Genomic DNA, 15210 nt, shown 5'->3' with positions numbered 1-15210 from the left:
CAACTCACCTTAGCCCCAGTCTTGACTCTACCAGATGGTTCAGATAGTTTTTTTGTGTACTATGATACATCCAGGGTAGGTTTAGGTTATGTCCTTATGCAGAAAGGTAAGGTTATAGCGAATGCTTCCAGATAGCTTAAACCCTATCAGAAGAATTACCATACTCATGATCTGGAGCTAGCAGTAGTAGTATTCACCTTAAAGATTTGGAGGAATTACTTATATAGGGTGCATGTAGACATATTCATAGATCACAAAAGCCTTTAGTATGTGTTCTCTCAAAAATATTTGAATTTGTGCCAAAGAAGGTGGTTAGAATTATTAACGGATTATGACATGAGTATTCTGTATCATCCAGGCAAGGACAATGTAGTAGTTGATGCTCTAAGTAGATTATCCATGGATAGTGTAGCTCATGTTGAGGATGGTAAAAAATAGTTAGCTCAGGAAGTCCATCAGCTTGCCCGACTGGGTGTTTGCTTAGTTGACTCAGCAGAGGGTAGTGTGTGGGTACATAGTAGGTTAGAATCATCTCTAGTTTTTGAGGGAAAGGAAAAGCAGGATAGAGATCCCAGTCTAATTAATTTGAAAGAATCAGTCAGAGACTAGAAAGTGGAGGGGCTTTCTCCTAAGGGGGAGATGGTGTTTTGCGTTGTCAGGGTAGATTATGTGTGCCTAGTGTAGATAATTTAAGGCAACGAATTCTAGAAGAAGCGCATGGTGGGCGTTACTCTATTCATTCAGGGGCCACTAAGATGTACCATGATTTATGAGAGATCTATTCATTGAGTGGGGTGAAAAGAGATATTGTAGATTTTATAGCTAAGTGCTCTATATGCCAGCAAGTTAAGATTGAGCATCATAAACCTAGTGGATCCATGCAGGAGTTCATTATACCCACTTAGAAGTAGGAGGAAGTGAACATGGATTTTATGAAACATTTTTCGCGTACCCATCATCAATATGATTTATTTGGGTCATCGTAGATAGGATGACCAAATCAGCCCATTTCTTCCCAATCCATACCTCTTATTCAGCCGAGGACTACGCCAAACTCTATATCAGAGAGTTGGTTAGGTTACTCGGAGTCCCAGTGTCTATCATCTTTGATAGAGGTGCCCAGTTTACCTCTCACTTCTAGAAGGCATTCCAAAAAGGTCTCGGTACCCAAGTCCACCTCCGTACAGCTTTTCACCCTCAAATAGATGGCCAAGAAGAAAGGACCATTCAGACTCTAGAAGATATGTTGAGACCATACGTTGTTGATTTCAAGGGTAGTTGGGATGACCACTTCCCTTTGATTGAATTTGCATATAATAACAGCTATCATTCTAGTATCTGTATGAATCCATTTGAGGCTCTCTATGGTAGGAGATGTAGATCTCCATTTGGCTGGTTTGAAGTATGTGAGGCCACAGTAGCAGGGCCTGACTTGTTATTTGATGCATTAGAGAAGGTTCAGTTGATTAGAGAAAGGCTTAGGGTTTTCCTGAGCCGACAAAAGTTGTATGCGCATGTGAGGAGGAAGGATCTCAAGTTTGAGTTTAGTGATTTTATGTACTTAAAAATCTCTCCTATGAAAGGAGTGAAGAGATTTTGCAAGAAAGGGAAACTCAGTCCCCGATATGTCGGTCCCTTTAGAATTCTCAGTCGTTTTGGAAAGGTAGCTTATGAGCTTGAGTTGCCTTCATATTTATCCTCAGTACACTCAGTGTTCCATGTCTCGTAGTTTAAAAAGTGCATTGGTAATCCAACGGTATTTGTTTCCTTAGAAAGTGTAGAGATTTAGAACAGTCCTTCCTTTGAGAAAGTTCCAGTCAAAATTCTTAATCATCAAGTTCGTAGACTAAGGAACAAAGAAGTTCTACTAGTCAAAGTTCTTTGGTAGAATTAGCCCTTTGAGGGAGCTACTTGGGAAGCAAAGGCAGATATACGAACCAAGTACCCTCATCTTTTCTCCACAAATTCAGATTCAATATAAGGTACCAATATTTTTAAGATTACTCTCTATCCTACTCAGATTCAATTGCGCATCATGTTTATGTCAATCGTGCATTTATAAATCAGTTCATTCATCCATTCCCTACATTAGATATGCATGTTCAGTGTGTAAGCTTATCCATCAGTTTCCTCAGCTTAACCAGTTTTATGCAAGGACGAATGTTCCCAAAGAGGAGATATTATAATGCCCCGTATTTCACTAGCATAATTTAAGTTCCAATACATGAGTATTCATATATAAAATTTTCAAAACACTCATTATTTTTCATTTTAGAGCCTGCCATTGTGTAGAAATTTCAATTAGCTTTCCAACGATATAAAATTTGCCTAAATGCGATAACCGGGTAAGAAGTTATGGCGATTTTAAGTTCAGTCGTTAAACACTATCATTTTGACCCTAACCGCATCATGGAGTCAGTGTAAATAGAAATTATCAATTTACAGTGTTTCTCCGCGATAGTGGCGCATTGCTTTGTAAGCCCAGTTCATAATTGTGCAATTCCAGTGAGGTAGAACGATCATGGCGCGCGCCAATGGTGAAAATCAGAATCAAAAGGGCACCGCAATTTCTTTACATCACGCCGTCAGCCCAGGTCCCAGTTGTCAGTTTTCAGTGACACGGCGCGATAGCGCCGCGTCATTCCAGGTGCCTATTTCAAAAAAATAGGAAAAATTAAAAGTTTTTCCAAGGGTAAAATAGTCCTTTCCCCTAATTTTAATCCGCCCAGGTGTGCTTTTAAGACCTAAAAATATTTTTAAATACATTATTTTAATTATATTCCCCCAAATCAATAAGTTTTCTCTCCCAAATCAAGAACCCTAGCTCTCTAATTTCAAGGCCAATCCTTAAGAACTTCAAGAAATTTACTATCCCAGGTATGTTAGATGTTCATCCATGGAGCCCAAGTAACCCATTTTAATCACCAAGTTATAATCTTTTCAAGCTATTATATTTTAAATTATGATTTCATCTATAAACCTCCATGCACTATTGATTTTATACCATGTTACCATGAAATTATTGATATCATTCAATCCTCCATGTTTTTATATTATTATTTATTGAATTAAACCATGATTTAGATCTATCATGTTGAATTCATGCTATTCCATAAGTTCCATGACATTCCTATGATTGTTTTAACTATGACCTACAAGTGTTTGATAAAATGCCTACAAAAGTGATTGATTTAAATAAAAGTCTTCATGTTTTGTCCCTCAAGCTTTAGTGTCATTTTACTATTATTGTTTTGAGTCCTAGGGGTATTGAATACCTAGAATCCATAGTTGTTTACTTAGTACAATATCAGTACATTATAGAATAGTCTTCAGAACATACTATGAGCATTATTAGAACAGATAGCTACCAATAAAATAAACTCAGAACAGTCTAGTATTTTAGTGTCTTTCAGTTGGAAGTAGGATTTAGCACCGAGAGAGTATTGGAATAGCAGATTTCCTGTCAGATATGCAGAGTCATTAGTAGCAGTTCCTATACTCTAGAACTACGTAGCCAACATAGGATATGAGTAGTCACCCATTAGACTAGGCTTGAATATCTTGCGGGGATCACCCGTCAGTTCAGACTTGCCACCCTTAGTCCTTTGGACATTATATCAATTTAGTGAATCCACAGATCTAGCGTTAGTACCTGTGGCACGGTATTAACAACCTTCCAACTAGGGTTACAGGTTGGACCCCGATTATCTTAAATTAGGGAATATCGGTCAGATGATACCTCCCACTGTCTCAGATATAGTCACCGTTATAGTCTCTATTCAGTTATGCAGTCTTAGAGTTGCTTGACCAAAGAATACAAATATCAGCATTTTTCAGTATTTCAGTTTACAGATTTTATTCAGTCCATGTTATATGCTTGGTCATGTATCCCAGTATCCATAGATTTTTATGTATCTTCAGTATTTATAGATTATCATGCATACTCGATATTTACAAATTCTCCATATTTTCAGTATCTATAGATTTCATGCTCTTTACTCAGTACTTCATGTATTACATGCATATTCAGTTAATTATTAGTTCTGTTCATGAAACCATGTATATCAGCCTACCTCATTTAGCATACCAGTATATTCAAAGTATTGATCGCATACCTTTCTTTTGCGCTATGATGGATTATATCATGGTACAGATGCTCAATTCCTGGACCATGCTTAGACTTTACTTCTCAGGCTATCAGCAGTACAATAGCTGTGGTGAGTCCTCATCATTTGAGGACAGATTATTTTACTTCATATCTCTATTTTAGTAGTTAGAGAAGTTAGTTGGGGGCCTGTCCCATCAACTCATATTTAGTCAATCAGTTTTAGAGGTTTTTCAGACATTAGAGTCCGTTATTCAGTATTCAAACATTATAGTTAGTTATCCAGTTTATCATTATTTTATAGATTCAGTCAGTTATTTTTATAGACTCATATTTCAGTTTTAAATTCAGTTATTAAAACCTTATGGCATGTCAGTATTCTTCTGCATTTATGATCATATTATCCAGTGTTCATAGCAGGTACCAGCTCATGGGTTCTCTTTTGGTCCCTCGAGGCTGTAAGAACGTGTGATGACTAGGGGGTAGTCCTGGGTCATTACACAAACCTTCATAGTGTGACTAAAAAACTTGATACGCCTATAGTTATTGCAACTCTAAATGTCACCCTTATTATTATATATTGGAACTATTGTGCTCTATCTCCGAGCTTCAAACATCTTCACCTTCCTAAAAATAATGTTAAAAAACCCGATCAGCCTCTTTATACCTATCTCGCCAGTGCTCTTCAAAAAATTCACTGGAATCTCGCCAGGTATAGTCACCCTACCCCTATGCATCCTACAAATAACACCCTTGACCTCTTCAACTTTTATATGCCTATAATACCCATGATCGCAACACCTCTCCAAATGTTCCAAGTCCCCCAAATCAATGTTTTTTTTTCTCCTTGACGTTCAAGAGTTTATGGAAATAAGATAGCCACCTCCTCCTAATGAGGATATCCTCCACCAATACTTTCTCATCCTCCTCCTTGATCCACTTTACTTGATCAAGGTCACGCAACCTCTGCTCTTTTTCCTTGAAAGCTTATACAACTTTTTATCCTCGCTTTTCTCCTCTAATTCAGCACACAAGCTTTTGAAAGTTCTTGTTTTAGCCACTGTAATCGCTAACTTAGTATCTTTCCTATCTAACTTATACTCCTCCCTATTCGTCAGCTTCTCCTACTCATCCTTACTCTCAACCAACTTTGCATAAGCTACCTTCTTAATCTCCACCTTACTTTTAACTTCTCTATTCCACCATCAGTTCCCTAGTGATGGCCAGATCGGCCTGTCGATACATCCAACACCTCTCTAGTTAACTCCCTGAAGCATCATGCATAATTTTTATGTGTTTTATATGCCTGGCTCTTTAGAAAACATATAAAATTTAAGAAAAGAATGACAGTTTTAAAAGAGAGTACACTAATGAAAGTGTAACTGAACATAAAAACTATATATTATTAAAAAAAAAATTCTGATTTTCTTACCAAATTTGAGTATTAATTTTCTATTGAAGAAAAATAAAAGTAATACCGCAATTATTTTTACTTTTTTCTAAAAGAAAAATATAACTCTCTTCCATATATAACTTTCTTCATGAGAGGAAAGATTTTATACCACTATAGATTTTGAATCTTTCTTTTAATTTTACAATACAATGACATTCACAATACAGTTCTTAAAGAGTATTGTTCAGGGAGAGACTTTCTATCAAATAAGTTATATGTTTTGATATTTGTTTTCATAATATGTAGGTCACTTGACTAGACTATATCAATAATATGCTCTTTAAAATAATTTTCTTTTTCATATGAATTATCAGTTATATGGTTTGCTACTATATAAGCTTCCGCATGATGCCCTCTCAATTTTGAACCAAACAAGTGATAGCAAAACATATGTTTCAAAGGTTTGATGGTTCAGATTGAAGAAATGTCAAGATCAAAGATGCAACCTATTTGATGATAGTGAAGATATTTTGTCCAAAACAAAGTTCAAAAAAAAAAACTACATGTAGAAATAATTGTCAATCATATTTTCAACAATCTTGTTGTTACATATTTGAAATTAAAGCTCACTTTTAACCCTTCAAAGGGTTTCAATATTTTTAACATAAAAAAGCTTTATTTGTAAGCATGCCAAGCAGTAGTAATGGAGACTATGTGAAGAATGAAAATTTGTATGTGGAGAAGGTGGATATAGTTGTCAAGAAAATCAAGACAAAAGGAGAGATTTGTTAGGGGTTTTGCCATGATTTTCTTACCAAATTTGAATATTAATTTTCTATTGAAGGAAAATAAATGTAATACCATAATTATTTTTATTCTTTCTAAAAAAAAATATAACTTTCTTCAATATATGGCTAACCTCTCTCTTGGAGTAAAGATTTTGTAACTCTATAAATTGTGAATCCTTCTTCTATTTTCACAACACAATAACATCAATAATTTAATCCTTAAAGAGTTTTGTTTAGGGAGAGATTTTCTCACAAATAGGTTTTATGTTTTTTATATCAATTTTCATTAATATGTAGGTAATTTGACTAAATCATATCAATAATATTACTTTCTAATAGTGTTTTATGTGTATCTAAACTATCGTCTCATGTTTTGCATACCAATAGCTTTCACATAAAGTCCTATTAATTTCGTACTCAACATATATAAGTGGTGAATTAAGAGTATGTATGTGATTTTTTGGTGGAACGTGGGTATTACAATGGTTGGGATGTGGTAATGGCTTGGGAAAAAGGCAAAAAAATTGTTTAAGAATAAAAAGGGGTTAAAAGAGACTAATAAAGTATAGTTGGGTAAGTAAACTACATATGACTGGGTGCGTTGAGAGTGCATGCTTTTCACAATGGAATTTGGGGTATTAGAGTGGCTGCTATTGGAAATATAACGTTTTTCATAATAAGATATAGTTTTTTAGATTGTATTTAAATATAGATAAGTTGTGTAAATTTGTGGCGATGCAAAAATTTTAATCGACTAATGACAAAGTTATTTTTGTTCAAGGGGTTTCATGTGAAATTACACTAAGTATGTTATTATTATTGTATTAATAAAATTTTAGAGGATTGGTAATTGGTTTCTTTTTTGTATAGATTATTTTAAAAATATGTGTTGTATTCGGAGGTCAGATCAAGTCCTTGTGTGTTGTATGATCTAATACAATATTCTCAGGAAGTTTCTGGTTTTTTTTTTCCCAAAAAAAGAAAGTAGGACCTTTCAAAAAAGCATCATTAATCATTTAATAGTGATAGAATACTGAGTAAAGGGATCTGTTATGAACTAGGAAGCAACTTCTCTTCGTGCTTTAGTAGGAAGCACTAGAGTTTTATTCAATGCAACACAATTACATGACTTAGAAAAATACAATCACAAAATTATTTAGTACAAGTACATTGCATAATGTCAGACTTTTGTAGACCATAATTTTACTTAATTTATTAGAACTTGTTCTTAAGCTTTCTCTAGAGCATTGCCAATGCAATAGTTCTCACTGCAGTTTTTCAGGCAACTTCCAAACTTCTCATTATAAAGAAAAATGACTAAACAATTTGTATAAGCAGACAGATACTTATATATATTGTCCACATGCCTATAAATAGAGAAACTGAAATCTATAGTCCAAAAGTCTATAAAGCCTCCATGATGTAGTGGTAAGGTTTGTGTACGCTCTATCCTTCCCAGGCCTCACACGGGATATCACCAGTATGTTGTTGTTGTAAATGTCTATGAATAATTATTTAAAGTGAACATTCTTTTGGCTTCTTTTTGAACATTCTTAAATTGAACACCATATAGCAATACAACAGCATTGCACCCTTAAGCGTGTGTTAAGGTGTCTTATATTAATGTGTTTGTCTTTAAGCACCAACTTTACTGAGTTACCCCTGTCTATTACAAAAACACAAGTAACAAGGCCAGAGAGGGAGTGTTAGTTACCATATTGGACAAGAAATTTGGAGCAATGGCCAAGAGAACATCCAACATTACAAACATGGTTTTGGTTTGCAGCTTCAGTATCAACTGATTCATTTGTGTTTCCAATTATAGCGCAACTGGAAAGGCGCCTAGTTAGGCACACAGGTCTTTTTTGGCACCTTAGTATACATAATGCCAAGCATACTGCGTCCCGTTCTTCGGCCATAGCATTGTGCTCTGTGAACACAAGCATTGCAAGGAACAAGACCATTACAACTTTCAATGCCATTGAGAGACAGGAATAGTGAGATATTATATGATCTGTGTTATTTTGGTTGATGGGAAAATACGGTCCTCAAAATGCACTACTTATAGAGGAAACATCTAGTATAAAATCAAAGTTCTTTAGATTGTATCAAAATGTAAATAAGCTCTGTGAATGTGTGATGGAGAATTTCTGTTCAATTAGTAACAGAGCTATCTTTGTCTAGAGTGTGTCATTTGAAACCCCTTTATTAGAAAATTACACTACATATAAAATAGATAAAACTGTTACTACTGTGTGTATACACAAAGTGTATCTCCTGGACATCATTATATGTTTACCTCTTTATATTTTGACTTCTTTATTAAAACTTCTGGCTCCGCTCGATCAAATAGGAAAGGTTCTAAAAACGGAAAGATACGTAAGATCAAAACAAAATTGATATGAAGCATTTTCAACAAGTAAAAACACAAATAATAAACGTGGAGAATTCATCAGTGGTCCACCTCAACAATTAAAAAAAAATTATATATGAAGCATGTAGAAGAGTTCACCTCAACAAAAAAAATTTCAAATTTCCTATTTTAGCCTTAATAAAATATTTATAGTCATACATTCAAGGAGCGTTGAGCTAAAAGTGACAAAAGAGTTTTAGAATGAAGTGTAAGTGATTTAAGTTTTAATAAAGGGAAAATTACCCACATTAGCCATAATTGTATTTTTATTACCACTTTAAGCCTAATTTTCAATTAATGATAATTCATAGACTCCTCTTGCTTATTAATTATTCCTAATTATAATTCATAGTCTTTCTCATATATTTTCTGTCTTTTTCTATTTTATATTATTCTCTTCCTTTTTTTCATTTTTCATTTTTTTCTTCCGTTTTTCTTTTCGTTTTTTGTTGCTTTCTCTTTTTTTTAAAAAAAAAAAAATAAATTCGAGCTTGCAGCCCTTTTTATTGAACAAAAAACATTCAGTTGACATTATCAAATTTGAAGCTCCAAATCGATGAATGAGAGGATGAGGTTAAGGAACATTTGGGAAAGGTGACTTTCACTTGCTTTCTCTTTATTTTTTATTTTTTCACTTTTTTCTTTTTATTTTTTATTCATTTTTTTTCTTTTTCTTTTTCTTTGTTTTCCTTTTCATTTTTTTTCTTTTTTTTTTTTTTTTTTTTTTTGTTTTTTTTTCTCTATTTTCTATTACTTTTTTTGTATTTTTCTCCATTCTTTTTCTCTCATTTTTCTCCTTCTTTTTTTTTCTTTTCAATTTTTCTCCTTTTTTTCATTTGTGCGAACTAGCGAATACAAATACAAGTGCGAACTATAAAATACAAATACAAATGAGAACTATAACATACAAATACAAGTGTGAACTATAAAATTCAAATTTAAATGCGAACTACAACATATAAATACAAGTGTGAACTATACAATACAAATACAAATATAAATGTGAACTATAACATATAAATATAAGCGTGAACTATCATTTGTATTTTTAAGGAACGATTGATTTTCTTTCTACGAATACTTGTTTGTATTTATTAATACTTGTTGTATTTATTTATACAAATAAATGAAACTCAAATTTTTATACAAAATACAATATATACAAATACATATTGTATTTGTAAAATCATTTGTTTGTCATTGTATTTGTATCAAGTGATATTTGTTTATTTACAAATATGAGTGATAATTTTGATAGACAAATACAAAATGGTATATTTGTATCAAGTGATACATTACATATTTATATATTTTAGAATCATGAAAATACAATTAATGCATTTACTTGTTTGTATACAAATACAAATGATAAATTATACATAGTCACGACTAAATACAATATGCAATCAACTTACAAATACAAATACAAAATAATTTCTTAAAAATAAAAAGGTAATGAAGAAAATAGAATACAAGTATAATCCAAATATAATCTAAATATATAAACACCATAAAACCAAAATATAAATATAATCCAATATAATATGCAATCAATTATAAAATACAGATACAAAATGGTTCTTTAAAATACAAGTGTGAATTATATAAAAAATAAATGATGGCGCAAACTAACAAATACAAATACAAATGCAAACTATTAAATATAAATACAAGTGTGAACTTTAAAATACAAATACAAATATAGTTGTATCAATAAAAACAAAAATATAATTTGCGGTGTGACTACAAATACGATAAATAATTATGGTATTTATGTTATCATCCATGACTTGTGCTCGACTAGTCATATTTTTCAAAAATACAAAAAAAAATAGAATAAAAATTTGATAAATAAAATAAGTACAAAAAAGAAAATAAAAAAAAAATCAAAGAGGAAAAGAAAAGAAGAAAGAGAAATAAAAGTTAGAGATTAAAGAGAGAGAAAAACAAAAAGAAAGAAACAAAAAAAATAAAAGTAGGAAAAAATAGAAAAAAAGAAGAAGAAAAAACGGGAAAACACAAAAAATAAAAAAATATAAAAAAAAATGGTAGTGTTAGGAAAGAAAATATTGAGTTCAACGAGATAAACGTGATTGAGATTTTTTCTTTTTAAAAATATTGAATTTCATTTTTGGCGCGACTAAATAGGGACTGTATTCATATTTTATATGAATACATACTATCTATAAAACCGAATACAGCAAGTATAAATCGAATACAACGGCTATAAATGGTAATTATGTAAAATGTGGCTATAAAAAGTGGGTTTTATAGCAAAATGCTGCTATTTTTGAAAGATCTCCTTTAGTAATTGAGTACAGATGACAATTACTTTATTAAGAATTAAGAAAGTAAGAAAAGTTTGAAAATAATCCACAAGTTTTTTAATTTACACTTTGAACCAATGCAAAACCTAATATAACTAGAAACGTAGGGAAAAAAAGATGTGTTTCTGTCTTTCCGTAATTTTTGTTGTTGTTGCTTTATGCATCATCTTCTTCTTCATTACCAACATCTTGTTCTTCATTATCATCTATTCTTGTTCATCATCATCATCTTCTTGTTGTTGAACATTGTTGTTGTAACAACTACTGTTGCTACTTGATCAAATTTTTTTAGGTCAAATTTTATTTGTATATCACTTGGGCATTACTTCATAGGTGCTTGTAGTAAGTAAAATTATAATTTTTAGTTGAATTTCTCATATGGATGTATTTGCTACTACTATTTTTTCAACAATGAATAAAACATGTAACATAAATTCAATAGATAAGTAATCTGTTGCAACATATATGACTAATCTGTTGCAACAAATGAGTAATCTGTTGCAACAGATGAGTCATATATTGCAACAACATGTGAGTAATTTGTTGCAACAGATGTGTCATATGTTGCAACAGATTACTCATCTATTGCAACAGGCTGCTCATTTGTTGGAGTCATATTATAGTGTTGTAACATGAATCCTACATATGGATCATCTATTGCAATAGATTATCATAGTTTCAATAGCTTACTCACTTGTTGCAACAAATGACTCATATGTTTGATTCATGTTGCAGGCTCTATCCATTGTAGCAGTAGCAGTTATACCAAATAAAATTTTTTAAAATAATCATAATTATACTTACAAAATCACCTATGAAGTAATGTTCAAGTGATATATAAACTAAATTTGACCCAAAAAAAAATCAAAAATTTCAACAAGGGCACAACGAATAAGTGAAACACATGAAAAATTTCATGAAACAAGTAAAGAAGACAAAAATAGTATATCATACATCAAATGCAAAAGGATCAAGGGGACAAAGGTTTGAGTTCTCCTAAAAATGTTTAAAATCCCTAGTATAACTAAGATTAAAATTAAACATGAATTGATGATTTCACTTACAATTTTAATTAATCTCATGGTAATTACATGGTTAACTAAGTGTATTCGTCCTAAGTAGAGTAATCAATTGACCAATTTTATTTGAAATAATTTAAATTAAGTCATTATTAGTAATAACTAAATTGATTTAACTAAAATTAAAGATGAACTTACAATTTCAATTAATCTCATAGTAATTAAATGATCAAGTAAGTTTATTCGTCATGAATAGAGTGATCAATTGACCAATTTTATTTGAAATGAATCAAATTAAGCCATTATTCATACTAAATTGATATAACCAAAATTAAAAATGAATTGATAAGTTCACCTGCAATTTCAATTAATCTCATAATAATTACATGATCAACTAAGTGCATTCGTATCGAGGAGAGTGATCAATCGACTAATTTTATTTGAAATGATTCAAATTAAGTTGTTATTAGTAATAACTAAATTGATTTTAACTAAATTAAAGATTAATTGATAAGTCCACTTACAATTTCAATTAATTTCATAGTAATTACTTGATCAACTAAGTGGATTCGCTCTAAATAGAATGCTCAATTGATAATTTTATTTGAAATGATTCAAATTAAGCAATTATTAGTAATAACTAAATTGATTTAACTAAATTTAAAGACAAGACATTAGACAAGGGGACAAACATTTAACTTCTCTTAAAAACATCTGAGCTTTAGTATTTTAAATTATTTTTCAACATATATCCTATCTGTTTTCTAATTTTCAACAGATGAGTAATATGTTGCAACAACTTAGTCATCTGTTGTAATAGATGTCTATATTTGTTTGATAATTTTCAATAGGCGAGACATTTATTGCAACGGGTTAGTAATCTATTGCAACATATGTCTATATTTGTTTGGTCATTTCCAACAAATGTCTTTATCTATTTGGTCATTTTCAACAGATTACTCATCTTTTGCAATATGTTAGTCATCTATTGATTCATATTAAGTCATTATATTAGTAATAACTAAATTAATTTAACTAGAACTAAACATGAGTTAATAAGTTCAATTATAGCTTCAATTAATTTTATGGTAATTACACGATCAACTAAGTGTGTTCGTTCTGAGTAGAGTGATCAATTGACCAATTTTATTTGAAATTATTCAAACTAAGCCATAATTAGAAATAATTATATTGATTTAACTAGAATTATGAATTAGTAAGTTCACTTACAATTTCAATTAATTTTATAGTAATTACATGATCAACTAAGTGTTTCGTCTTAAGTAGAATGATCAAATTGACCAATCTTATTTGAAATAATTAAAATTAAGAAATTATTAGTAATAAATAAATTAATTTAACTAAAATTAAAGATGAATTGATAAGTTTAATTACGATTTCAATTAATCTCATAGTAATTACATGATCATCTAAGTGTATTCATCTTGAGTAAAGTGTCAATTCACCAATTTTATTTGAAATGATTCAAATTAAGACATTATTTGTAATAACTACATTGATTTAACTAGAATTAAAGATGAATTGATAAGTTCAATTACGATTTCAATTATTCTTATGTTAATTACATGATCATCTTAGTGTGTTCGTCCTAATCGAGTAGAGTGATCAATTGACTAATTTTATTTGAAATGATTCAAATTAAGTCATTATTAGTAATAACTAAATAGATTTAATAATTACAATTTTAATTAATCTCATAGAAATTATATGATCATTTAAGTGTATAACCTATTGCAATAGATTTAACTTGCTGCAACAGATGAGTCATCTGTTGAAAATTATCAAACAGACATACACATATGTTGCAACAAATTGGTCATCTGTTGTCACAAATGTCTTTATCTGTTGGTTATTTCCAACAGATGACCAATCTGTTGTAACATATGACTTTATCAGTTTGTCATTTCCAATAGATTACTAATTTGTTGCACTAGATGACTAATCTGTTGCAACAAATGTCTTTATTTGTTTGGTCATTTTCAACATATTACTAATTTATTGCGACAGACGATTAATCTGTTGCAATAGATGTTTTTATCTACTTGGTCATTTCCAATAGATTACCCATTTGTTGCAACAGATGGGCCATCTGTTATTAATCTATCTTTGACTTTGTTGTAATAGTAAATAATCTTGTGTTGTTATTTAATTTTAGTCTATGACCTTGCTCTTAACCAAACACTTTCTTTCTTGTAATTGATTCTTTCCACCCCCGAACGCTCAAAAACCTACACCTCTCAACATCTTAAAAAAATAGGCAGAATAAAAAAAATAAGAATAAACTCATCGATCAAATATAGATTTTCTCATTCATTACATACAGAACATTTACAACATTAGGTAGATCCGATAAAATAAATTACATATGATGAAAAAAATATAACCTAATTATTATTATTAATAATATTATAATTGTTATTATTATTGTTATTATTATTGACAATCGGAAATCCATTGGGCAGCAGACTCCTCAGCCTCCAAATCCCACGAAGCAACTTTGCTCTCGTGGTGCCCAACTCTCACTCAAGTTCATGAACCAGCCTTTCAAGTTCCTACACGGTGTCAAGCAAAATCGCCATGTATCAAATCGGATCAGTCATATGTAGAACATGCATGAACAAATAACGTAAGACACTAAACCACATATACTACCAACTGGTAGTTTAACCCAAAAAATATGAAACTTAACTAGAAAATAGATGCATGTTAATAATTTTCATATTAGAATAAAAAAATAAAACATACCTCAATGGACGAACAAGAAATTTATTTTTGAAAGAGAAGTGATTGAAGATGTAATAACGATTTTATGCAAGGCAAGATGCAAGAGATAGTGCTAAGGAGACCTATTTATAAAAGATTGAAAGAGTGAATAGTGCAGTGTGTTAGGCAAAAAAATTCCGACCGTTCACCGCCTTTTTAATAATTATATCTCTTAATTAAATCAAACTTGATGACTTTTCGATTATTTAAATTAAAAAAATAGATTTAAATATAAAAAAGGTGAAAAGTCATAACTTTTCACCTTTTTAGTATTTTAGTTATTTAAATTAAATAGCTACAAAATTGTGTTTATCATATTTTTTTATATTATTTATTAACGAATCATTTTTTTAAATTAAATGATCGAAAAGTCATGACCCT

At 30.8% G+C, this 15210-nt stretch overlaps 1 protein-coding gene across 1 annotated transcript; it reads right to left on the bottom strand.

The window, feature by feature from the left end:
- Positions 1-2269: 2269 nt before the first annotated feature.
- Positions 2270-8438, bottom strand: LOC107845222. The gene is made up of 2 exons (XM_047397868.1): positions 8001-8438; positions 2270-2651 (listed from the first exon to the last, which is right to left on the bottom strand). The coding sequence occupies exons 1-2, from the start codon at positions 8266-8268 to the stop codon at positions 2605-2607; spliced, it is 315 nt and encodes a 104-aa protein (XP_047253824.1). The 5' UTR covers positions 8269-8438; the 3' UTR covers positions 2270-2604.
- Positions 8439-15210: the final 6772 nt, after the last annotated feature.

The sequence above is a fragment of the Capsicum annuum genome, chromosome 10, assembly GCF_002878395.1.
Source record: "Capsicum annuum cultivar UCD-10X-F1 chromosome 10, UCD10Xv1.1, whole genome shotgun sequence".
Classification (NCBI taxonomy): Eukaryota; Viridiplantae; Streptophyta; class Magnoliopsida; order Solanales; family Solanaceae; genus Capsicum; species Capsicum annuum.
The sequence above is the reverse complement of the archived record's forward strand: the minus strand, read 5'-3'. Positions and strand labels throughout refer to the sequence as shown.